The 26537-nt window shown below is 55.4% G+C and overlaps 1 protein-coding gene across 1 annotated transcript in view; it reads left to right on the top strand.

The window, feature by feature from the left end:
- The first annotated feature begins 26 nt into the window (after positions 1-26).
- CMIP (c-Maf inducing protein) overlaps positions 27-26537 on the top strand; it is a 205301-nt gene continuing 178790 nt past the window's right edge. Inside the window, exon 1 of the mRNA XM_006888807.1 lies at positions 27-326. Within this exon, the coding sequence (XP_006888869.1) occupies positions 27-326 (300 nt within the window). The remainder of the gene's footprint in view (positions 327-26537) is intronic.

The following is a 26537-nucleotide window of genomic DNA, read 5'->3' as shown; positions in this document are numbered from 1 at the left end:
CCCCGCCCCCTCCCCCCGGCCCGGCCATGGATCTGACCAGCAGCTCGGGCGGCGGCGGTGACCCCCGGCAGATCGAGGAGACCAAGCCGCTGCTGGGGGGCGACATGTCGGCCCCCGAGGGCACGAAGATGGGCGCCGTGCCCTGCCGCCGGGCCCTGCTGCTTTGCAACGGGATGAGGTACAAACTGCTGCAGGAGGGCGACATCCAGGTCTGTGTCATCCGGCACCCGCGGACCTTTCTCAGCAAGATCCTCACCTCGAAATTCCTGCGCCGCTGGGAGCCGCACCACCTAACGCTGGCCGACAACAGCCTGGCGTCCGCCACGGTGAGTACCCTCCGCGGCCGAGGGGCGCCGGGCTGACCCCCGCCGGGCTGCGCCCCGCGCCCGGGCCCCCGGGGTGGGGACCCTCCCCAAATCCCGGAGCGGATCGGGCCCACCCCGGGCCGGCGCTGGGGACCTGGGGCGTTCGTGTTCGTGTTGGTGCTGGACGGGGCCGCGGGCCCTGGTGGAGCCTGGGGAAGGCGGGGGGGGGGGGTCCACTTTCTGGAAGCCCGTGGCCCCTCTGGATCCGAGCCGGAGGGGGAAACAAAACCCGACTGTGCCGGGGAGGGGTGGCTTACCCCGAAGCCCCCGAGAGCGTGCAGAGCCGATCCCTTTCTTTGGCTGAGCATTTCCCCTCCCCACCCGCCTTCCTGCCCGGGTGGCCGGCCGAGCTGGGTGCTTCGCTCTCGGGGAGGCTGGAGCGGAGGGGGAGGGCGCGGGGGTCCCGGGTGCCTCCCCTCCGCAGCCCCCGGGGTGGTCCGGAGCGCGGGACTGGCTTTGTCTGCGGCGTGCGGCGTGCTGGGCGGCTGGTGGTTCTGTTGTGATGTTGTTGTTGAAATACCCGGCCGGGACCTGGTCAGCTGGACGCGAGGAGGGGAGAAGCCATTGATCGAGTCCAGAACCCAGTCGGCAAATGGTGGCCTCCCTGCGCCCGGGGAGGAGGACAGCTGTGTCGGGGTCGCCGGGGCCGGGGTGGTGGCGGCCAGGAGCTGTGAACAGGATGCTTTGTGTTTTGAAACAAGGACAGTTAAAAAACACCGACTCCCGCCGGCCTGGGCCTGCGCCCATGGTGGAGGTCCCATCCTCTCTGGCTTGGCGGCACGGCCCACCCCTCTCCCCAGGGGCCACCGTGGATGTTTACCAGCCCAGTGGGAGGGGGCCGATGGACGCCTGCCCACACCTGTGCCAAGAAAACCCAGCCAGGAAGCTGGGTGTCGCTTCCCCGGCGTGCCACAGACGTGTAGCATGTGGAGGCACTTCCCCTGCATCCATGTTCCCTTGGCTTGAGTGTCACAGGCCGGTGACACATGCACCCAGGAATGGGGAGGGGGGGAAAAGTTAGCCAAACCGGCCTCACTGCCCAGCCACCCTGGACAGAGTGGAAGGCCCATGGCGACTTTTATTAGGAATTTTGGGGCCTGGTTCTACAAGCCTGTATTTTTTTTTTTTTACCCCCTCTCCTCTCCTCATTGGTGCAGTTTCTGCAGAGGCACCTTCCCCAGGAGGCGACTGGGGGCTGAATACCAGGGGTCCCTCTCAGGCTGGTGCCTCTCTTCAGGGCGAGCCCAGGCCCAGCCCCAGCCTCCCACCCTTGTCCAGTACCCGCGAGTGTTTCTGAGGGAGAATGACCTCAATCCTCCCCTGCTGGGGACCTGGCACCACTGGCTTCAGAATTGTCACTTTTTTTGGGGAGGAGGGAGCGAGCTTTTCTCTGTATGTTGGGGTTTTTCCCACTTCCACCCCTTAACATGGAGGGGAGTGGAAGTCCATGACCCTCTGCAAATCCTATGTCTCCTGTGCTGCTGATGTCTGTGGTCGGAGGAACCCCTCTCCCCGCCCTCCAGCTTCACATTGGATTGCTCAAGAGGGGTGTGTGTGTGTATGTGTGTGTGTGGAACGGAAGTACAGACCGCAGCCGGAGCCTGGCTTCTTAAGTGGTCAGGCCCCCTCCTTTGCCAGGAGAGGTGGGTCACTTGGGCCTCTCTGGAGAGCAGCTGTGAGCTCCGAGCTGGCCCTCAGGGCTGGCCTGGGAACCAGACTTGTCTTGGCAGGGCAGTGCTGTGGTGTTAAGAAATGTAGGAGGAAATGGCATTCTCAGGCTCCTTGGGCAGGGGGTGTCCATGGTGGCACCCCTGCTTCAGGGGTGTGCGCTGCCTTCCAGGCCTGGTGCTCCTGAGGGCAGGTGGCGGGCTGTGGCCTCTGGGACGGAGGAGGAGTTGGGCTGCCTCCTGGTACAGAGCCCGTCAGAAGAGGGGGTCGAGCTGGGCTGGGAAGCAGAGGAGCCCCCGTGGGGTTTCCCCGTGGCCTGGGTGTTATGTAATCCGCCTGCGTTTTCAAGTGCTGCCCAAACACTATCGGGAAATATTAGCCCAGTGGAAACAAAGGTGATTGTGTGTGTGTAGTTTCACCAGTGCAAACCCCCCCTTCCCGCCCTCGAGGACCCTGCAGGAGTGGCTGGGTGAATGGGTACCTTTCCTGCCACCTCATCTCCGGCTGTGAAATGCATGTCACAAGCCGTCTACACAGCCTGCCTCAGAACCTTCTGGTAATGATCCGGTTAATCATGCTGGCTTCAGGAACCGGGAGCGGCTGATTGGATACAAACCAAAGGCACGCTCGTACCCGCTCTGTGGAGCCGGTCTACACTGACCCTGGACTGGATTGTTGTCACAGATGAAGACCAGGCTTCCCAGACCACAGCTGAATCGGGCCAGGTGGAAGCTGAGTGGTGTCTGGCGGGCAGCCTAGTGGGCACACCCAGCAGGCTGGGTTTTCCTGGAGTCCGCCGGGGTGTCCCTCAGCTCTGACAGGGCCCCAGAAGGGCGCCGTGGGCTCCGCTAGGCGTTACCAGACCCCAGTCCCCTGCCGTTGTCCCAGCTGGAGGCAGGGCAGCCTCTTCCAGGCGGGCAGTAAACTTTGCCTCCTGTGGGATCAGGTGGGAGCCTGGCCCTGCTTCCCGGCCCGGTTTACTGATTAAGTCCTGCCGGGCTGGTGACAGTGGCCGCGTTCCATGCTCTCTGCTCCTGGAGACTTTGGATCCGTAAACAAAGACTGAAACACAAAGCCGACACTGACCTGGCTGACGTGGAAAGGGGTGCCTCCCAGGCGGCTGCCCCCTCCCAGGTGTGTCAGCACCTGTGGGGGCAGGGCTGGCCCGGAAGGCGATGCCCCGGTCACCTGCATCCACGGCTCCTGGTCCCCGGCCTGCTCGTGGCCATGGCGGCTGACCAGCAGCCCCGCCAGCCGGGAGCTGTGTGTACAGGCAGCGGGCTGGGCAAACCCAGGATCCATTTTGCCATTTGCCGTCCTTGGCTTGAATGTGGTCACCTGCTAGGCGTGTTTGTCAGCTGGAAGAGGGCTTTGTCTGCAGGCTTTGTTTCCTCTGCACCAAAGAGACACAGATAAGCCGCTCTCTTCCCGGTTCACCTTCGGTTCTGAAAGGCAGCATACGCCATCCAGAGCAGCCCCTCTGGGTGGTGGTGGTCCTGGGTCCTGGCCCAGACACCCTTCATTCGTTTACCATACGGGTCAGCGCGAGACTGACCAAACTGCCCTTAGTCTATGGCCGTCATTCATCGCTGACTTGTTTTCAGATTGTCACCATGCCGCTGCTCCGGCTGAAATGATCCTGGGCCGCAGGGTTCGCAGGAAGGAGGCGTGCTGGACACCTCCATCCTCTTGGGCTGCTTTAATTGGGTGCTTTCTTTGGGGGGAACCTCCCTCTTCCGATCGCCTCCTCTGTGCCAGGTACTGACTTCAACGTGCCCTGCCCAGCTTGTGCGTGTCTGCCCAGGGAATCAAACCCATGTCCTCCAGGGAAGGCGCCAGGTCCCCCGATATGTGTCTCTGTGTGCTCACAGGTGTCAGTCTTTCCCATTTTGTCACATACACCATCCCTGGGATTTCCATCCATCTGACATGCATTTATTTGATCCTGTTTGAGGCAGTTAGTGAGAACAAAGGGGTTTTTTGTTTGTTTGTTTGTTTATGCCTTTTGTCCTAAGAAGATTGCAGAGTATCAGGCTTGTTTCTCTGATTGGAGGGGAAGGGTGGAGACAGAAAGATGCCGATATGTTGTGGCTGTGGTGAGTAGGCTTGTGGTCAGCCTCTGCCAAGCCATAAGCAGGTGCCTCTGAAATGGGGAGAAAGGGTTGTTGATGTTGTTATCCTTTGCCCAGTGTTTGCCAAACACCTTCCTGGCTCTGGGCAGCATCCATCAGTCCAGGTGGAAGGTACAGACCTCAGAGACTGTGGATTTGGTCCCAGACCACCCTGAGTTACACAGAACAACTTGGCATCATCGGGTTGGAACCACTCGTAGCTGACCCTCCAGGGGTTTTCAGATTCTAAATTGTATCGAGGAAACGGCCCATCTTTCTCCTGATTTGTGGCAGGAGAAGCTGGTTTCAGCCTCCTGGGCACTGGGTCTGGACCCCGGGCTTCATCTTCCTGGCTGTGTGACTTTCGATGTGCAGCTCTCCCTCTCTGGGCTTGGTTGCCGCCAACTGTCAGAGGAGATGATCCATCGTGCTTATAGGATTGTGGAAAAAGATTAGAGATAATTCCCATAAATGCCTAGTAGGACAGCCAGCGCTCAGTAGGGCTGTGCCAAGTGACTGGCGTTCCAATTCCTGTTTTCCCGACAGCGCCCGAGAGAGCTTGGTGGAATTCCACAAACACGGAAGGGAAGGGATTAGTCTTTCTTAGAAACGGCAGCCTCCCGGGAACGGTCTCCTGGGATGAGCAGTGCGTTTGGGAAAGTTAGGGGTATTTAGCAGACCTGGCGTGTTTGACGGCAATGAAGTTGTTGGAGGAAGGAAAAAAAAATTCCACAGGGGCCACAACCTGGTTAAGAAAAACAAAACAAAAAAAACCCACAACAGAGCACTGTGCTGATCTGGGAAGTGATTGCAGACGTGGAGTGTGGAGCCGGTTCAAATACTGTGAGAATGCAGAGAGGGGAAAGGAGGCATCTCATTCATTCTACCCCGCACCCTGCACCCCCACGTCTCGTGTTTCCTTGCTGGCACTGAGGGGCTTCACACCAATGGGTTCAGGCTTCTTGGCCCCCCCTTTTTTTTTTTAAATGGTGCATCCCACTGTGAAGGTCCAGGTGAGACACAGCGGACCGTCGGTCTCCTACTGCTGGGCTTGGTGCTTCAGATCCTACTGCCTTTCACTGGAGGATCCCCAGCCCCCGCCTCCTCTTGGTCAGCACAGACCTGGCCGGTAGGGTTTCCCAGCCTGCAGTCATGACAGAACCTGACTGTCAGCTTGATCCCAGTGAGCCACTTGGTGGGCTAGAACCGCCGACTTTCTTGTTAGCAGCCCGTCTCTTAACTACTGTGCCACCAGTGTTGTTATACATCCAGGCTGTTCCCAGTCTTCTGCTATTTCTAGCAAGATCTCGTGCCTTGCTCAGTGGGCATGTGTTTGCTTTGGTCATTACAGTGTCCTCTGGCTTACTTCCTGGGGACGGGGCTGCTGAGGTCCCTGGCCCCAGAAAGCTTTGCAGGGAGCCTTGCCCCTCCGTCGGAGAAGGGGAGAGCAGTGGTCCTGACTTTCTGCTCTCCCATGGTGGAGTGTCTCAGTTCAGGGAACACCTTCAGAGGGTCTTGGCTGCCTGTTCCCCTGAGGATGGACCCAGGGGAGGAGGGCGGGCTCTGATCAGTCAGCACAGAGGGCTCTCTGCCCATAAGACAGGCCCAAGTGGCCCAGGACAGCTGTTTCCTGCCCCACCTGAGTGCATCATTTTTTTTGTCCCCAGACTTCCTGCTTGCTTCAGGATAGCTGCCAGAGAAAGGAAGTGAGAATTTCTCTTCTTAGTCATGACTTTGGGCTGAGGCCCCCACCATGTGCACTTAGTGGGCACCGAGGGAGGCCAGGGGTGTTTGGAAAGGCAGCTCTGGGCATGTCAGCAGAGCCAGCTTGTTGGCCCTGGCAGTAACTGAGAGGTGGTGAAGCCTTGGGGTATGTGTTGTGTGTGTGTATGTGTGCATACAGGGGATATTTCTGCTGCAGAAAATTCCGGGCTTCTGAAGGCTTCTGTCTCCACCACTCCTGGGGTGTTTCTCATAGTGTTTCCGGTGTGCAAAAGGGGGGGGGGTGGAGGAGTAACAGAGGCCATGGGTGTGGTAGAGTGAGAGGGACTTTGGAATCAGACTGGTAAGGTTGCATCCTGGCCCTTCCTAGCTAGTGACCTTGGGCAGGTCATTTAACCTCTGTCTGATCTGTGAAAGGAAGATTAGAGGGACTTCCTGTTAGCCTGGGTGACAGGGGCCAGGGAAGGCCACTCATTGCCCAGATAATCATCCTGTGTCACTGTCTTAGGTGTTTTGCACAAGGCGAGCTCCTGTCCTCCTGCAACCCTAGTGGAAGGCAAATGATAATTTGTTAGTGTGAAGTCCATCAGGTGTGACTGGGGCCTCGCGGAGGACAAAGCCAGCAGGGGCTCGGGACTGCGTTTATAGGACACTGCTGCTTTGTGCTTGGTTGTAAGGGAAGGTGGTGTCATCTGGGGGAGGAGCATTCCTGGGCAGGGCATGTGCCAAGGCCCCCAGGCTGCCCCGAAGCTAGACACCACCCTGCACGGTGTCCTACCACAGTGGTTGGTACCTGGTCTACACGCAAGTCAGTTCTAGCCCATAGTGACCCTGTAGGACAGAGCAGAACTTCTCCCAAAGGCTTTCCAAGGTTGTACGTCTACGGACAGACTGTCTCATCTTGCCGGCTCAGCCGCTAATGGGTTTGAACTACTGACCTTACAGTTAGCAGCAGTTGGCTTAACCACTGTGCCATCTGGGTTTCTCCTAGGTGCCCATTGCTATCTATTGAAAACCACAGCTGAGCGGCTATTTGCATCAGGCACTGGATGTCCAGGCAGCTCGTGGCCTGTGGTGCCTCCTTTCGGGAGCTCTTGGTTTTATTTTTTTAATTCAGCAACCCCCTGGCTAACTGGAGGAAGCGTAGCTTTGTAGTAGTGCTTCTGGGTGTTTTGAAGTTGAAACGTCCAGCACGGCTTTTTGGAGCCAGCGTGCTTTGTCCATTGCTGCATTCCAGGGATCCTAGGCTCTGGAAGATCATCTGCTTCACCTGGTTGTTTGCCCAAAAGACCCTGCGGACCCTGCGGGCCTGGAATCCAGACCCAGGACTCCGGCCTTCCAGGGCCGGCCTTCACACTCCCTCAGTGCTGCCAGGAGGGGTGGGGTCCCAGTCAGGGCTGAACAGGCTGGAGGGGAGACTGACCAGTCCATGAGCGGTGACATGGAGAATCAGGCAGGGAGGCAGGTAATTCCTTGGGGACAGGCTGCCTGGGTCAGGAGAGGAAAGGTACCTTTGGAACTTCTAGTAGTGTCTTGAGGTGTCCCGGGCCAGCCCCAGGCTTGTTAGAGCCAAAATAGCCGTGTCTGAGAACACCCAGCAGTTTTAGATCCAGACCTCACAGCAGAGCCAAGATCTTGATACACACGTTCCGGGAACTTTCCAGGTTCCCAGTACACCAACCGTAGTCTGGTGTGTGTGTGTGGTGGTGTTGCTGTGCTGTCAGGTTGCCCATGACTGGTAGTGACCCTGTCCTGTGCCGTCCTCGCCCTGTCTGGCGCACTTGGCCCCATTGTTGTAGCCACCGTGTCAGTCTGTCTTGCGAAGTGTCTTCCTTCGTTTCTCTGAGACCATCTGCCATCCCCAGCGTGACGTCTTTCAAGGTTTGGGGCCTCCTGAGGACAGGCCCAGTGCATGTGAGACAGAATTTCCCACCTCTCCTCTGTGGAGCACCCTGCTCGCCCTTCCTCCAGGGCGGACTTTTTGTCCCTTTGTCAGCCCATGGAATGTTCAGGATTCTCCATCACCACAGTTCGAAGGCATTGATTCTTCTGTCATCCGAATTCGTCCTTCAACTTTCAGATGTGCAAGAAGCAATTGAAAATACTATCGATGGACCAGGTGTCCCTCAGTCTTTAGCACTTTGGAAACAGTCCTCGACAGCAGATTTTCCCAGTGCAACATGTATTTTGATTGATTGACTTATTACTATTCTCTGTGATTGGTTGATTTATTACTATTCTCTGCTTTTATTCAGAACCCATCTTGGCACCAACAATAATAGCTCTTCTTCCATAAACCTCTTCTGAATCCAGCTCCAATTTCTGGCATTTCCCTGTTAACAACCTTTTTTTTTCTTCTTTTCTTTAATTATACTAGTTTATTTACAAAAATCAAATACATTGTTTTCCAGAGCAGATTTTGATTTCTTGACTGCTTGCTACCATGAATGTTGATTGTGGATCTAAGTGAAGTGAAATTGTTGACAACTTCAGTCTTTTTCTCTGTCTGTCGTGAATTTGCCACCTGGTCCAGGGGTGAGGATTTCTGTTTCCCTGATGCATGCAGAAGCATGATGACAAAAGTTTTAAATATTCTGAGGATGACCAGAAGGAGACACGAAGTGAGCACATGCCATTGGCTGAATGGCACCAGTGGACTGGCTGGGCACAGGGAGGAGGAAAACCTTGAATTTGTGAAAACTAAAACCAAAACTAGCAGAGGAACTGCTGAGTCTGTTCCGGTTCCGCGTTGGAGCTTGTCGTCTTTCTGGTGCAAAGTGCAGTGGGCCAGCAGGCCTCCTGTGGGGGAGAGAGCAGTAGTCATGGTCAGCCTGGCAGGCGCCAGCCACAGTGGACACTTCACTTTAGAATAATGTACGTGTGGCCTGTGCACCACTGTTCCTGTTTCACAGACGCCTGTGCGAGACTGAGGCAGGCACGTTGGACAGAGGTCCAGATGAGGGTCCAAGCCGGCTCTTGCCTCAGGGCTGTGTGTGACTGTGGTCGCCTTTGTGTCTGTTGGTGGCTGTGCCGTTACCCTGCCTCCTGTGGAAGTATCTGGCCAGGACACAAGTGACTTATCACTTTAGCACCTATCCGCACTTGGGGGACATTCCTTTGTGAATTTGTCAAGTGAGTTGAGAGGCTGGTGTGGTAAAGTAGGCCAGAGGTTTGTCAAGTTCAAGTGGAGGCCAAGGCCTTGTCAGTGGACTGCCAGATACTGGGCATGCCGAGGGGGTGCTTCCGGCCCAGGCTTGGCTGTTCCCAAAGTGCCCCTGTCACTGGAGTGGTCATGACAGAAGCGTAGGACACACAGGTGGAGAGGGAATCAGTTTCCGGAGCGTGGAGGTCCCCACTGTGGGGTGAGGTCTCCCCAGAAGATGCTTGGGGCGGGAAAGGGCCTGGGGCTGTTTGGTTCACTGTGCAGTCAGAGGCCTGGCCAGCTGGAGCCCAGGTGACCCCACATGGCAGGCACACGTCCAGGTGGAGGGGCAGCTGAGTCAGCCAGCTGTGTCATGGCTCCTCTCACATGCTTAGTGTCTTCACGGGACTGTGGGGTTCCTTTGTCAATCCCTGCAACAAGCCAAGGACAGACAGCTACTCTGTCCACCTGATGATTGGGGAAACTGAGGCAGTGCCTTTCCTGGGTGGTGGGTGAAGTAGCTGAGGTGGTCTAATGGGAGGTCTGGCTTGCAGAAAGGGGAGGGTGGGCAGGGAGGGCCAGAGCCCTGCTCCTCTCTCCCTCCTCCCATCCCTGGGTAGCAGATGGGCCGTGTCCTCCTCTGTAGTGCTCATGCCAGGCCGGGGAGGCTCGTGGGAGCGCACACCTGATGCTCCCCAGCATGTAGGACTACGTAACCCCTCAGGCATGGTGGACGGGGCCCGCTGTAGGGGCTTGGCCTGACTGGCCAGTGTGTTTTCGGCCGGCTGTGTGGTCTCCTCCCAACGTCCTGTGACGTCTTCCCTCCAGGTTGTGGCGTCCTCCCCACAGGCTGTGGCGTCCTCCCAGCAGCCTGTTTCGTCCTCCCCACAGGCTGGCCTCTCTGCTGCAGGCTTTGCTCCCAGGCACCCTTCCTCCCTCCTGAGACCCTTTACGTTGCTTGGTTGAGCCTGGGGGCCAGGGCTGGGGGCCTCCAGATGACGCAGGAGGGTCGAGGTCCGTGCTCTGTGCACGCTGCCCTGTGGAAAGGGGAACAATGGCTTGTTGATGGCTCCTTGACGCTTCACAACCCTGTGACAGAGGCAGCTTTACTGGAAAAGCGCCCCAAGCTGTCCCTGGGTGTGGGGGGCTCGCCAGTCAGGTGGGTTCAGGATGGGGTCCAGGTTGACAGGGTCCCCAAGCCCCCATGTGATCTAGTGCATGTGACAACCCCCAACAGCCCAGCCCGTCAGGAACTGGTCATCGCTGCCACTTCTAGAGGAAGCTGAGGCTCTGAGAGACCACCTGGGTCCAGAGCCTTCTCCACAGTGTCAGGGCTCCCCTCCACGGGCTCAGTGCACAGGAGTTGGGCAGCAGGGCGTGTGATGATGAGAAGCGCTTTTACAAAGCACCTTCTCACACCTGCCAGGTGTTTTGTGAATGTGAACCCTGCAGTTTGGGGAGCCCAGTGTGGTATTTTCACTGTCCCCGTTTAACAGACAAGCAGACTGAGGGCCAGAGAGGTGAGGTCACTACTTAACCAGCTAGGAATGGTGGTGCTGGGCTTTGCACCCAGGCTGTCATGTGAGGTTTGGAGTATGTGAGGCTCGTGAGCGAGGCTTGAGGGCTCAGTACAGAGGGTGACAGTGGCCCAGAAAGGTCCAGCCTAGCTCTGTGCAGAAAGGGAGGTCTTCTGGACAGAAGGCCCAGGTGTGGGCACAGTGTTGCCCCTTCAGGGAGGCCCCGGTGTCCAGCACTGTACAGGTGGGCTGGGTCTCATCTGAGCTGTACGTATAGCTTCTCAGAGCCTCAGTGTCCTCAGGTAAGAAGAGGGCCTGTCACTGAGGGGTCACTCAGCACCAAGGGCAGTGAGGACTGGACTGGGTGCTTGAGGCCACAGTGCACCTGGGTGTCTGCTGGCCCTGCTGCTGTCTCGCTCTGAGGCCTAGTTCTTCCAGACTGCTCGGTGGTACTGGGTTCCTTCCGACTTGTGAAGACCCTCATTGGTTTTCGTGGGAGGAGACTGTCCGCCCTTGGCCTCCAGCCATGGTGCTTTCTCTCAGCAGCCTGATGTTACACGCTCTGCAGGTCCTGCCTCAGGCCTCTCCGTCTCAGCACCGTGGGGTTTGGGGCCGGCCCATGTTATGTGCTGGTCCTGTCTTGGGCACTCTGTCTCAGCACCGTGGGGGTTTGGGGCTGGCCCATTTGAGCGGCATCCCTGGCCTGTGGATAGTAACACTTCTGTTCCCAACAGTGGGGACAGACGGATATGTCTCCAGGCTACCCTGTTGAGGCCCGTAGGTCATCTCATTGAGCTGTCCCATCTCCCTCAGGCCAGCACATGGCAGAGCCAGTGCATGGACTTCACGAGGCCCCAGGTATGAGCTGGACCCTCAAGCACTTCCCTCTGCAGGACCCAGCACAGTTGGCCTAGCGGAGCCCAGGGCCCAGGGCCAGTTCAGGGACCCTCTGGGCTTTGGTGTCCTGATGTTGGCCAGAAACCCCACCCCTGTGCTTCCTGATTGACCTCCCTGATGCCCCTGCCTTGGCCCACATGAGTCAGGACTGGAGAGGTCTGGGTTGTCGAAGCAGGGGATTGCATCATGACAATAAAAAACAGAGGAAGGAGAGATTAGCGTTAGAAAGTTTTCACGTGAGCAGTGGCTTTGAAACCTGCCTGTCTTGGCTCTTGGGCCTTAAACCTGTTTGTGGGGGTGGGTACAGTGTGTGTGTGTGGCCCCTGACCGGCGGCTCTTCTCCGGAGACCTCACCACTTGACCCAGGCCCCACTCAGGCACAGGCTTCTGGGTTTTGGAGCAAATTTGATTGGTTTACCTGGAAAGATGGGAAGGAAGCTTCTGTGTGCCATCCCTGCTGGTAGCTCAGTAATGGGGTGGGCACTTTGCAAAGAGGAGGGGTCTGGGGCTCTTTGGACAATGCTGTGCTAAGAAGGCTTGGTGAAGTAATGCCTTACACAGTGGGCTGTTGACCTGAAGGTTCATGGTTCAAATCCACCAGCTGCTCAGTGGGGAAAAGTCAGGTCATCTCTTCCTGAACACTTTATGGGGAGAAGCTTCAAGTCAGAATCGGCTTAGCAGTGCTGGGCTGAGCTGGGCTTCGGTGGGCAGCAGCATGTCCTGGCTGGCCTCAGTCCCCTGACTTCGTGGTGTTCTCATGGAGGGCAGACTCTGTCCAGCCTGTCCAGGTGGCCTTTCTCCGAGGTATCTGCACAGCTCGCAGGAAGCCCTCTGGCCTTTACTTTGAAACGTCGTTCACTGTTGGCATTGGGTAAGGTGAAGCAGTGTCTTTTCCTAATGGGATGGTGTCCAGACAAGGTGCATATAGTCCTTGGCAGCTGTTTAGATCCAGATGTGCCATTTTAGGGCATTTGGCCAGCGGTGTCGTCCAGGCCACTGTTCCTCGTCTGTCCATGGGGCCAGTAACAATAACTGCCTCCCAAGATTGTTGGGAGCATTGAGGTAAAGGGTGCAAGGGCAGGGCTTGGTAGAGGGCCAGATGGGTAACAAGCTTTCAGCAAATGTCTGCTGCCATTGCCTTTGTCATCATTGCTCCTGGGAGGACAGCGGCCTGGCCACACACATGCTTTTGGTACAGCTCTGAACTTGCAGAAGGCTGGTGTGAGTCCGGTTCAGAGGCCCACTTTGGCTGCAGGCCTTTGAGTTGACCTCAGATTGAGGCGGGGTCTAGGGCCTGGAATGACAGAAAAGACCTCGCAGATCTCTTGGTCCTGTCTAGTGACCTCAGCGTCCAAGGCTGGGGTGGCTAAGAGAGATTCTAGAGTGTAGGACCTCCATACTGGGACCTGGCAGGGACCCTCAGCTCTCCTCATCTGGCCACCAGAGTTCTGACCCAAGCAAAATGGAAAACTGGCCATTGGGAGGATTAAAATATTATTGCTGGTTTGGACCTCAGCTTCCAGCAGACCTGCTTGGGAAATAAGATTTTGATCCTGGGAAATGTGATTTAAAGCCAGAATTGAAAGTCACTTTTATTTTCTAAACGATATTGTCCTTGACACCTGCTCTGGGTCCGTGAGGAGGTGTTGCCGGAGCTTGGCGCTGGGGGCTTCTGATCACAGCTCTCCCTCTGTGACCACACCAGCATGTGTCGTGTAGACCCCATTCCAGAAGGGGCTTCCCTCTGACCCCCACTTGTGTGGGATGACGGAGCCCAGTGTTCTGTCCCCATCTTTTGGAGCAGCTTGGCCCCACATGGCTGAATCAGCCCATTGGGTCAAGGTGACCAGTGGAGGGGCCTTCTGCTTGTGGGCTCTGCTGAGTACATGTCTTAGATGCCCCTAAGTCTAGAAGCCCACTCATTCCTGGTATATGGGGTCTGGGAGCCGTGAGTCCCACCTAGTGTAATGTAGAATCTTCCAGAAAATGGGGCCTGGTCATACCCGGATGAGCACAGTGTGCTGGTATCTTCAGACCCTCGCTGCTCCTTCGTGCCCCATGAGGGCTCCTGTCCTGTGGATCTTGCCAGTGGGGTTGGGGGCAAGGAAGGAGGTGGAGGCATTTATTCCTCTACCCCCTTTAGTTCAGGGTCGCCCAATCACAGAGCCTGGGCCCCTCCCCCACATTCCCAACTGCTCCTTCCCTTGCCTCTAGGCCTAGGGGTAGGGACACATGAGGTAGAACTCAGGTGACCAGCTGCTCCAGTTTGCCCAGGTCTGAGGGCTTTCCTGGGGCTCAGGGTGAAAACCTGGGACAGCTGGTCGCCCTCTCTCGTGCTGTATTGTCCTCCGCCCACACCTTTGTATACTGTCCCTTCATTAAAGTGTTTCCTCCAGCCACACCATCGAGTCGGCCATCTGCTTCCTTGAAGGGGACGGGGCTGTTGTCCAGACTCTTCCAGGGAGCGCCCGGAGTAGCCAGGTGGGCACTCAGGTGCTCCTCTGCTCAGAGCAGCCGTGATGCTGGGTTGGTGGTCCTCACGCTCAGTTCCTAGGCGCTGACTGTCGTGTGAAGAGCTTTCCGGCACTATTTATATATGCGTTTAGTCATATGATAGTCTTGTGAGGGTTGTCTGGGGGAGGAGGCCCAGAGGCGGAGGTCTGCTCTGCCCAGGGTGGGCAGGGGCTGCCTCCTGAGAGGTCACCAGGCTTGCCGATGGGGTGTAAAAGCAGGCTCAAGCCAGACACAGCCCACAGTGGGGCGGACGAGGCATCCTGCGAGAGGTGCACTCAGTGGGGCTGAGGTTTTGCGAGTCTCTGTGTGACAGGGCAGTGGCTCTGAAGAGCTGGTGCAGGTTTTGACTGTGCCTGTTTCAGCCGTGGCCAGTCTTAGAAAACTTTGGTTTGAATTTTCTTTTCTACTTTCCAGCTCCTGCTCCGTTTTAAAGAAATTAACTTTTTGTAATTAAAAGCAGAGCTGACTAGAATTGGAAGAGAACCTCCAGGTCATTGAGTGCTGAAAGGGCAAACACGTGACAGCCGTGTTCCCACTTGCTTCACCTGTGACAGACATAACTAATCGATCCTGGCATTACTTCCCAGTGATCCCAGAGACAGCTGTGCCTAACCCATTGTTGACATGCAGCCTCAGACGTCCTGTAGATGAGGAGCCTGAGGTCCAGAGAAACTCAGTGGCCCTTAAGGAAGGAAACAGCTAGCTGTTTGCAGATGCCTCGCTCTGTCTGGAGGACAAGCGAGGACAAGCGATGTCAAGCGATGCTGGTCTTTCCCTGTTGGAGTCTTAGGGAACGGCATTTGTGCTATTTTCTTGTAACTACTCTTATGTCCATTTTAATTTTTGTCTCTCTGAGCTTCAGATGACTTGCTTTAGAAAGCGATTTGGTTTTTCTTTCCTTTCTATTTACTTTCATTGCCATCCTGGTGGTGAGGCAAATGAACTGTGAATCTGCCAGTTACAAAAAGTAAAAATCTCCACCCACTGCATTTTCGAGGACAGGGACTCTTGGACAACTTGAAAGAACCCATCCCCCTGGCAGAATGGCACAATGGGAAGTGACATTCTCTAAAACATGCCCCGTATTCTCATCGTCGATGTTTTCCTCAAAAAATCTTTAAGGTGGGCCCAAATCTTAGCAATCTGCTGCATCTCAATATCTTGAATAAACTCTCATTTTAAGGTCTTAGAAAATGAGATTTAACATCCATGTTTTGTTTTTTTTTTTTAGTGTGTATAACGTGGGCATGCTTAGGCCTTGGTGTGCCCCCAGGTGATAAGCCCATCTAAGGGGCTGTGATGTTTCTTCTTCAGGAAATGGAACTTTCCATGGGAATAAGCATGTTAAGTAATAAAGAGAATGTTTCATTAAATCGGAAAGATCAAGGTTATTTCGCGTCTCTGTGGCTGGGGAGCAGGGTTTGCCTGCACAGCATTTTCTGTGCTTTGTAAACTATGTTTAATCTTTCTGGTGGTTGTTGGGTGTCATCGAATTGACTACAGCTCACAGCTCCCTTACGAACAACAGCAGATGGGCACTTGCCCCGTCCTGCACCGTCCTTGTCCTGTCTTATGTGCATCGTACGGTCACTGTGTTAACCCGTCTCCGTGAGGGGCTTCGTCTCTTTAACCCTCCACCTTCCCCAGCACGCTGTCTCTTCCCAAGGGCTGGTCCCTCCTGACAGCATCAGGGTGTGAGAGGAAGCTTCACCATCCTTGCCTCGAAGCAGTACCCCCGATTGTACTTCCTCCAACACCGGATTGTGTGTTCTTGGGGAACATGTGTCCATTGGATATTTATTCAGTGCTTTTCTCCAACTCCACAGTAGGTTTTTTATTAGCGTGTAATTAATATATATATATATATATATATTTTTCCCCCATCTCAATCTGGCGTTTCAAGAGTGACGTTACTTGCCCTGAGAATGTTTATTCTGAGGTTTAAAACTGCCCCTTGCTCTCTGATAAAACAGAGCATGCCACCAAAGATGCTGTGTTACGGAGTCCAAGGGGAAGGTCTCCAGACCCTGTGGATAGTGGGCCATCTCCGGCCCCCAGCCCAGTATAATCTCAGACTGGCCACCTCACTTCTCTGACCAGTAAAGCAAAGGGATAAGATAGCTACAAGCCTTTTTTTTTCTTTTCTTCTCCCTGCCTCTTTTTTTTTTAAACAGTCCCTCCGTAAGGACTATCCACTTAGCTTTGTATCCAAAGACGAAATTTGTAGGTGAAAGGAGTTAGCCTTCGTTACAGACTGGTTAATTTCAGGGTCGAAAATATGGAACACTTTCATGAATTTGCATGTCATCCTTGCGTAGGGGCCATGCTAATCTTCTCTGTATCGTTCCAATTTTTAGTATATGTGCTGCCGAAGCGAGCACAGCTACAAGCCTTTGATAGTCAAGGATGACAGAATACATTAAGCATGAGAAAAACCTCCATGCCTGGAGATGTACAAGCAGGCCACAATATGTTTTGTTGTTGGACGCCTTGTGCTTGATCTTGGAAGTATGGGCTCCCTTGTGCTTGGAAGAGTATTTTGATAGAGTTGATGTTATGGAAGGTGCCTGCCAGGTTCACCTTGAGTGTGCTTGGTGTGTACTGTTTTTTAAATTATAATTTGAATGAAAGTGTATAGAACAAATTTATATTGTTTTGTGACATTGACTATAATACCCACAGCTTAACCACACTCTTTTGCTTCCTCCCTATGAGTCTCATTTCCCTTCAGCCTCCTGTCCTAGCCTTTCCCTGGGAAGACTTTTCCTTCGATCGTCTGTGATTGATTGTTGTAAGGAGTGCCTCCATGCTTACTGGTCATACAGTAGGCCTGTCTGTTGTTTGAGTAGAAGTTGGACCATGGAGGTGGGCTTTGTTCTGGATTTGAAGGGTGACTAGGACCGGTAGTCTCAGGGGCTCCACTAGACTCTGCTGGACCCACAAGCCTGCCCGCTTGCTTGCCTTTGGGTTTTGTTCTGCATTTTCTCACACCGCAGGTCCAGTACCTCTGCTGTATGTTTCCCAATATCACACCGTCCTTCTGTGCCATTGACGTGGCCACCTGTCTTCTGGACGCAGGAGAGTTCAGGGAGCCTGGTTGGAACGAAGAGGCTCAGCTTTGGTGGACCTGCCCCTAGTCGGTGATCTTGTTCCGTTCTGGCTTTTCAGCCGTGCTAGTCTCTAGCCACGCCCCTTCTCCCTTCCTCACGGGCTTGTTGTGAGTGAGACCTGATTTCAGTGGTGAGAAAGAGCCCGTTGAGGTTCCTTGTGGATGGGGAGTGTTGGCCCTCGGGAGCTGAATTTTGTAGTTGCTTGGTCTTCAGCTCATAAAAGGGTTGACCTCTCCTGCGTTTGCTGCGTTACACCCACTACTTTTGGCAGTTTGGTGGGATGTTGTGGGTTTTTTTATGACTTAACAAATTCCTTTTTAAAGGGGGACTGTCCATGGGGGCCTCTCCTGAGCTTGAAGATTTTATCCAGTCGGAACTGACAGCTAACCTTCCAGCGGGTTTTCCGAGGCAGTAAATTGCATGGAAGGAGCTTGCCCATCCTCCTGCAGAGTGCATGGTGGTTTTGAACCTCATACCTTCACATTGGTAGTGCAGTCCCTCACCACGAAGCCACTAGAGCCCCCCTGTATAGTTTAGCAGACAAAAGTTAAGAGTTAATGAGATAATGGAAGTTCTTGAATGACCTTGGTGGTGTGATGGTGAAGCACTTGGGTACATAGAGAAAGTTTAGAGGTTCAAGTGTGAGGACTTCACAGATGAGAGGCTTGGCAGTGTTCTCCCTTAAGGATGCTCCTCTAAAGATCTGGGCGACCGGGGGGCTGTTCTGCTCTGTCTCGGGGGATCTTTGAGAGCTGGCATTGACTCAGCTGCAACTGCTTCTTGAGCACCTATTATGTGCCATCTGTTCGGACCCTCCGGCGGCCTTCTAGTGGGTAGAATTGTCCCTGTTTTGTAACGGAGAGCATGGCATCGGCATCCTTGGTCCAGCTGGCCATCATGAGCTGCACTCAGAACCCAGGGAGGGCTTACCAAACCTAGTTTTTGTTCCCAGCCCCACTGCTGCTCCTGACCCCGGAAGGCTTGGGCTCCCTTTTCTCAGCCCTACACTTGTCAGAGCCCAGGGGAACAATGGTGGAGTGGGCTGTGCTGGACTGAAAAAGGCATGTGGTGCCCCGCAGTTTTCAAGCTGGCTGCCCCTCCTTGCAGTCCCAGGACCACCCTGGCCCCTCTGCCCACCTGGCCTTGATGACGTACGTCCTTCAGGCAGTTAGCCATGGGATGAAATGACCGCTCTACCTCGTTCTGTCTCCCTTCATCTTGCAGTGAGTTCAGAGAAAGATGGTTGGAACCTCAGCTTTCTCAGTTCACAGGTGAGAAAATCGAGGCCAGGAGGAGAAGAAGAGCTTGGGGATCACTGCTCACATGAGAGGTGGTCAGAATAAGGCTAGTCCTTCTCAGTAGTTTTTGCCTCCAGCTTACTGGGATCTCGGAGGTTGGCGACGTCACCTGGGGGTGTTTGCCTGGTGGCATCACTTTATAAAGTTGCCTCTGTGTTCAGTCTCAGAGGGTGGATCTGTCCTCACTGCCTCTGGCGGGTCCTCTTGAGGTCATCTGGGCTGACAGAAACAGACTTCCCCTCAGTCACTCCTGTGTCCCATCGCAGCGGCTTCTTTTCTTCCTTACGTCTGGATGGAACACCTTTTTTGGGGCAACAGTGACCAAAGCCAAAGACCCACCGCCATCAAGTCAATTTCGAGTCCCAGTGACCTCGGACAGAGGTGTCCTGTTGGAACCACGCCCAGCTGACCCTCCAGCGGGTTTCAGGCTGTGCGATGCCCAGGAGGAGATTGCCCATCTTTCTTACTCCTCACTGCTCCATCCGCAGAGCTCCCCTGGACGCAGGAGGCTGCCACTTAGGGTGTCCATGATGGTAACCCTTTCAGAAGCTGGCTGCCTCATCCTTCTCCCCTAGAGCTGCCGGTGGACTTGAACTACTAACCGTTTTGTTAGCAGGTCCACACTTCACCCAGCTCATTGCCAGGATACCTGGGGGTCACGGAAAGTCTTCCTTTTTGTAAGGATGTTGGTGCTCCCTCCCCCACTGCCAGGTTCATCATAGAGTGGTGACAATATACAGATCGACGGAAGCAGCCAGTAACATTCCCTGGCGTGCTGGCCCCCACAGACGGGCGGAGGCATCTCTGCAGGCCGTACCTGTGCGTGATGCTCGCCGTCCACGCCGGCAGTGGTGTCCACACCCTCCGTCCCCGTGTGTGGCATCCAGGAGCTTGGCGGAAAGCCCTGGTCTGGAGGAAGGATACCGCAGGTCCTCCACTCCACCAGGGGTCATCCTTCGTGGGCGCAGTCCACTCCTGGGTGCACCCCCAGCTTGGGGCCACCGTGTCCTGCTGGCCGGCACCCCTTCCTTTCATTACCCCAAGCTAGACCCTCTTAAGTGCTGGGCATATAGATCTTGGGGGTGGTGGGTGCTGAGAAAGGTAGGTGGAATGACTGGACTAAGCAGTGACTGAGGATGTGAAGGTGGACCTTGAGGGAGGTGATGGCGAGGTGGCCTGGCCAGCTGCCGTGAGTTCAGTACATGATCGTCCCCTCCTTGTCCACCTGTAGGTGGAACGGTGGAGGCTCTGCCCCAGTTGCCCCTTGCAGAGATGTGTTCTCATGGAAGTGGGGTGCACATATCGTCACCCCAAAGCACCCTTGGCAGGCACTTTGCCAGGGGCTGGGATAAAGGGTTAACCAAAAGGAACCTGCCATCCGGTGTGGGGAGACAGGACGTGAAGAGAAGGACAGAATGTCTGCTGACCGTGATAAGGATGAAGAGAAAGTTAGGTAGCCTCTCTGCTTTTCTAATCCATCTAGTCGACTGTTCTTGGTTGACTGGCGGCCCGGGATAGACGGGGTCTGGGTTCCGTGCTGGTTGTGCCACTTGCTAGTGACTGTCTTGGTGGTGACGCGGAGCTTTCCCAAGTGAAAGAAGACCATGGTGGGACCCTGGCACCCTGATGCTCTTGGGGACTCACCGAGAGCAGCCGCTTACCAGCTGAGGGACTGTCGGCTGCATGGTCCCAGTGTTACCACACTGAGCCGTCCAGGCGTGACCCACTCAGATGGACTGGAGAGGTTTGCCCAGGCTTGGAGTGCGGTGACCTCGGGTCAGGGTCATGTTCCCTGGGATTCTTGGGCTAGACTGAATTTGTTCAGCAGCCCCCTCCCTGCCCGCTCCCTGGGAACCAGGAACAAAAGGGCCCAACTCTGAAAGGGCTTCTTGTTCCTGCAGTGAGCTGGGAATCCAGCGCTGTGTGGCTGCAGCCTTTGCCCTGGCCGCCGGGTAGACAAGGGCAGACAAGGTTTCTCTCCTCTAGGCCCCCTTTGTGGTCGTGGTGACCAAGATACCCAGACCAGCAGACAGACGGACAGGACCTGCAATGGCCTGGGAGGCACAGGGCAGGGATAGGCCTCATTGCCAGGTGCAGGGCCCAGTGTCCAGCCTGCCCTTGCAGAGTCCCAGAAGGCCCAGCCTTTGAGTGTAGGTGGTGGACTTTGACCTGCTGTGTTGCAACCCTGCCTGTTCTTCACTGGGCAGCCTCTGTGGGCACGTCCACCTGCAGACTGAGGTGCATGACGCCCTGCCTGATCAGGGTGGGAGGGTGACTGCTCACCCCAGAGCAGCTGTTCAGAAAAAGCCCTTCACCCCGACCCACTGAAGGGAAGCAGAAGGCTTGGCTCTTGCTCCCCAGAAATGTCACTGGAACCCCAAGTTTAGGCGGGGAAGCAGCACTGTGTCTGTGTCCCCAGCCTCTTCTGATACCCACCTCCTTTGGACCCAGGATCTGGAGAGGACTGTTAGGGTTGCGAAAATTCAGGGTCTCTTACTTGGCCTCTTGTGTGATAGTGGGTGCGTACCTTCACCTCACTGAGCTGCAGGAAGATGGGCTTGTCGGTGGGGTGAGCCCTTGGGTCTCTGATAGGATCACTGCAATAGTGCATGCATGTCCTGTTACTGTTGCTGTCCCTGCTCTTGCCACAGTCCCAGAGTCCAGCAGGACTGAGCCAGGCAAGGGAGAGGCCTGGAGGGCTTCCCCGAGGTGGTGCCACCCGCACCTTGGAGCCGAGCTTGAGGTTCAGCTTCAGGCCTGTCACTCTTTAGCTAGTGTGACATTGAGCAAATTACGGAGATCTGGTTGGGGATGCTGTTGGCTGGCTGGCTACCATGGTTACCACACCTGGAAGTGGGGTCCTCAGGCTCAGCTCTGGAATCCCCCTGGCCAGCTGTGCAGCAGGAGTAAATTCTCCTGATGGCCTTTGAAGGGCGGGTGGGAGGCCAGGGGACCCTCATTTACTCAGGAAGGGTATCCCCAGGGTGGAAGTGTTGCTGGTGGCCCTCAGCCCCTCAGGAGTGCTGGCCTCCTGACCATCCTCTCAGAGCCCAGCACCGTCTTTTGCAGAAGTTGTGAGGCGGAAGAGGGGCAGACCACTTCCTCTGCAGCTTTGAGGTCAATCAGCCCAGCTTTTGACAGTTTTGGTTTGAAGAAGATATATTTTTTTAAAAAGGAATGATGTAGAAAAGTAATTGATACGGGGCACCCACCTTTGAGACACAAGCTCCCCTTTGCCCCAGGTGCTAGGGGAGGGTCCGGCACCTCCTGCTTGCCCTTGGAGCTGGTCCCTGCAGGATGCCGATGTGACCTCAGACCCCTGCCCTGTGTACAGGCCGGAGACCTCCCCACAGCCTCCCTTCCCTGGTGGTGCAGTGCCTGGGGAAAGTGCCAGGGATAAGTGGGTTCAGAACTGAGGGGACTGACAGGATCCCTGAGCCCCAGCTGGCCAGTCGGCACACCCTTAGGAAATGGTCACTTCTGTAAGTCAGAATGGTGGACAGCCTCAGACCCTGGGACCTGCTAGTTTGTGAGTAGTCACCCTGCCTGGCTTTCTTACTGTGGCTCTGAGACGCAAAGGCCAGAATAAAAAGCCATCTTTATCCCTGGGGTGGAAGTGCCTTGATGGACACAGCAAGTTCAACAGCGGCCTGATAGCAGAATGGTCAGTGGGAGAAAGGTGAGGCAGGGTGCTGCCCTGGAGTTTGACATCCTCGGAGACCCGTGGGGCAGTCCACACTGAGAGTGGTCCCTGCAAATCTGAAGTTTTACACACTTGGAGAGCCGTGGGCAGTCCACACCGAGCGTGGCTCCTGCTGCCCTGAAGTTCAACATCCTTGGAGACCCGTGGGCAGTCCACACCGAGCGTGGTCCCTGCCGCCCTGAAGTTTGACACCCCTGGAGACCCGTGGGCAGTCCACACCGAGCGTGGTCCCTGGGGGTCAGGATGAACTCGAGGGATGGTTTTTGTTGCTGTCTTTATGCCCGTTTTCCGGTGCCATTGTAGCTTCCAGTGGCTGGCCGCGTCGCCGTTAGGGCAGAACTGGGATCTTGGTGGAAGCTCATCACCAGGCCTCTTTCCAGTTGCCTCTGGGGGGAGGTGGGGGTCCAAGCTGCCTTTTTTCAGGGTTTGTCCGGCAGGGTCTATGACGCAGGCTCTAACACACATACGCATACACACACGTGTGGTACATGGGAGTGCTCAGCTGCTAGACAAGGTCTGTGATTCAAACCCCCCGGCCACTCTGCAGAAGCGGCCTGGAAATCAGGTTCTGGGAGGATTTACAGCCTCAGAAGCCCAACAGCACGGTTCTGCTGCGTCCGCCAGGGTCGCCGAGCCAGAATCTGCCGACAGCAGTGGGCATACACAGCTGGGAGGTGGTATCTCCCGGTGCCACGGGGAATCTCACTTCTGGAGTTCAGATTTACCTGGATGTGTTACTCTGTGCCTCAATTTCCTCCTCTGTAAAACGAGATTAAAAGCAGTCCTGGTGACCAGGAGAGTCAGGATGATGTGAAGTGAGGTGTGAAATAAGCCCAGGAGGAGTCTGGGTCTCTGAGGAGCTGAGTCACCGGGGGTGAGTCTGTTTGCAGGGTCGGTGGCATCCCATCCGTGGGACGTGGGGATGTCCCCCGAGTGGAGGCTTTGTCCCTCCCACCTGAGATGGCTGTGAGTGGGAGAGAGTCCTGCTTTCTTCCTTCCTTGCTACAAATGTCTCCTGTTTGCTGAGGACAGAACCAGGGCACTCCTGACTCAGCCGGGCTCTGCCTGGCATTGAGCCACCACAGGGCAGGTGACAGGAGAGTGGAGGGTGGGGTGGGGCGGGTGACGCAGGGGTCAGGGAGGCGAGGGTGGGCCCTGGGCCCTGTTGCGTCTTTGTCCGTGTGGATGTCTCCAGTCTCGCCGTGAGATGAGGACAGCTCTCTGTCCCCGAATCCAGTGGACCAGGAGGACATCCTCTCACCTGTAGAACGAGCAGGAGCCCGCCATCCTGCCCCAGTGGAGTCCTCACTGGAGTGGACAGACGGCAGAAGGGCAGCGGACAGGGGGTGGCGTTCAGTCACATTCCTCGCCAGTGAGGGACACAGAAAGGGCAGGGGATCTGAGGACACTGCTCTGTAATTTTCATGTCTGGGACGTGCTTGGGACCGGGCTGCTTGCCGCCGTGACCCACCGAGGCCGTCGTCGCAGCCTCCGCGTGTGTGCCAAGTTGGTCTTTGTTACTTGGTTTTGTTGTTTTTTTTTTTTTTTTTTGCAAAAAACGGGTCTTTCTCTCCTTTGTATGAAATCAGACTGGCATCTTGGGCGAGGTGGGCAGGGTTACTTGCTCTCACGGTGTGGGAGTCTGTGGGGGGCCAGCTGGAGCATTTCTTGCCCGTTTGAGGGCGGGGTGACCTCCAGTCTGGGTGCTGCCATTTGCGGTCCCGTTTGGACGTGGGCCAGTCCTGGACGGGGCGGTGAGCACGCTGCACAGAGGCCGCAGGCTGGTGACCCCGCGGTCCGCGGCCGGTCCACGCCCACCTGTTTACTTGGCCTACACGGTGGCTTTTATTGAAGAGGAAAAAGGAAAGAAAAAAAGGGTTTTTTAAATGTTTCAGTGAGGCATCCATGCTTGAAAATGAGCTCCCGCAGCTACCAGTCACGACGGTCAAGGCCACCTCCCATTGGCTCATTGGGTTTGCTGTTTGGTGCTCAGCCCTGCCCTTTAGCCCTGGCCCAGTGTGCTCACCTCAGCCTCACACCAGCTTGTGGCCCAGTGCTGTCATTATCTCCATTCCACAGGTGAGGACACTGCAGTAAAAGTTTGCTCCTGGGCAGGGCCTGTGCTCTGCGGTTCACCCTGGGCCCACCTGCCTTCTGTGTCTTGGTCATTGCTAGCTTCCTGAGCAGGGACTCTTTCCCTTCTGAGCTTGGGCTGAGAGGCACACAGCTCCCCTTCCTTGGATTGTGGCATTTTGTGTACTGATCCGTCCCTTTGTCCCCTGTCCCTCCCTGCCATGAGGGGGGCTACTAGCCCCAGACTCTCTGGGCCAGCCAACCCCGTCTGCTGTCCTGTCTGCTAGGGACATGCTTGCATACTTTATGCTCTCAGGTCCATGGTGGGGTGCCTCTTCTCCCCTTAAACTGCTGCTCGAGGACCCACACCTCCTGCGTGGAGACCAGGGGTAAACTGAGTCAGGCTGCAGGGGATGGCCATGCCAGCTCCCGGCAGTTCCTGGCTGTGGGGCCCTGGTGTGTTTGACTGTCGTGTAGGAGTGGGAAGCAGAGAAACCACGGCCCTTGCTGGCCTGGGCACCAGTTGGCCCTCCCCGCACCTCCCCGGCTTGGGCTGGCTCTGTCTCCTTTCCTCTTCCTCCATCCCTCTTGCCCCAGACCCACTCCCCAGAGTGCCTGGTACCCAGGGAGCAAGCCTCTGATAGGCCTGTCCTCAGCTTGAGAGAAAGGGGAAGCTGTCTGTCTGCAGGACTGCTGTGGGCTGAGCTGGAGGGTGACTCATGCTGGTAACTCAGAGACATCACTCCAGCTAAGGGGCTTCACAGCGTGGAGGTGAAGGGTCCTTTTCACAGAGGTGGCTTCGTGGAGGGGGCTGGCCCTCCTGGTCCTGGTGGCAGGGAGACAGAGGGCAGGGACAGGGTCTGCATCCTCAGTTTAACTCTTTCCTCAGTCCCTTCTCTGTTTCCCCTCTCCCTCTCCCTCCCTCCTTTTTTTAGCTGCCCGTCTCTTGCCTTCTCTGCCCTTCCCATCTCATGTTTCTTCTCTCCGCCCTTCCTCTCTCTCCTCCCCTCTCCCCTCTATTATACCCCCTTCCCCTCCTCTGTCTTCCCTTGTCCCCTCTTCTCTCTGCATGTCTCTCTTCTAGATGAGGCAGTAGTACAGAGATATGACCATAGGCTCTAGGCCTCTGAGTGCAGACTCATGTGGCCCTGAGCCCATCTCTAAGAAGCAGGAGGGTCTGCTGAGACTATGCAGGCAGACCGAGGAGTGGGTGGGACACCTGGGAAGCCTCTCTCTACCCACCCTGCCTGTCACCTACGTGAGTAGCTGTGCTGAGTGACAGCTGTACCTGGATGCCACATTGCTGCCAATATGTTATGAGACCTGGGTAGCAATCACACCTCTCCAGGGAGCACATGCTCCGTTCTCCACTCACAGACATGAAAGAAATAATTCGAGGGACCAGAGAAACAGCTCGGATGAAAGAACTCGCTTCAGCTTTCATGGCACCATGTTTGCCTGAAGCGATAGCTTTGATTTTTTTTTTTCCAAATCTTTTTCTTTATGTTTACAATTAATCTATGATTGGTGAAGAAAGTTGAACATACCACAGACTGCCAGAAGAATGAGCTGCTCTGCCTGGGAAGAGGAGAAGCCAGGCTGATCCATAGAGGCAAGGCTGGGAACTACCTCAAGGACGTGCCCATGCACCTGGAGGGGCCAGTCCCTGGGGAGAAACATCATGTTTAGTTAAATAAAGAGTCATCGAAAAGAAGACCCTCAAAGAGATGGAGTGGCAACGCCAATGTTACAATGGGCTCAAACAGCAGAAGTGTGAGGGTGACACAGGGCAGGGCTTTGTCCTCCTCCTCACGGGTCTCTGTGAGTCAGAGTTCAGTGTTGTGTCCACAGGGTCGCTATGACTCAGTGACTTGCCAGTACAGCAACAACGTGAGCCACCGCCCTCACAGCGGAGCCAAGCTCTACCAGCAATCTTTGCCCACGGGGTTCTAGTTGAAAAGCATTAGATTCCTCTTCTCTTACATGTCAGTATCCACTAACAACATTTACATACTGTTTTACCATTCCTAAGGCGACCTGTTGACCTTGTAGGTAACATTGCTAACAGGAATGTTAGACGTTTGAATCTACCAGCTGTTCCTTGGGAGAAAGATGGGCCTCCTCCTTCCATAAAAATTTGCAATCTTGGAAACCAGTGGAGGGTCACCAACAGTCACAGCTGACTTGTCAATCAAGGATGGGGACATTTTGTTGTTGTTTTTTGTTGTTGTTGTTGTTATGTGTCATTGAGTCGCTTGCCACTCATAGCAACCCTATGTTCAAGAGCCCAAACCGCCGTTCTATCCTGTGCCAACCTTGCTGTCTCCGACACACTCATTCCCACCACTCCACTCACAGAATCGATCCATCTCATCGAGGGTCTTCCTCTCCTGTGCTGTCCCTCCACTCTCCCAAAC

This window comes from Elephantulus edwardii, unplaced genomic scaffold, assembly GCF_000299155.1.
Source record: "Elephantulus edwardii isolate Elephantulus edwardi_28Jun2011 unplaced genomic scaffold, EleEdw1.0 scaffold00072, whole genome shotgun sequence".
Taxonomy (NCBI): Eukaryota; Metazoa; Chordata; class Mammalia; order Macroscelidea; family Macroscelididae; genus Elephantulus; species Elephantulus edwardii.
This window is presented reverse-complemented; position numbering and strand designations above follow the sequence as displayed.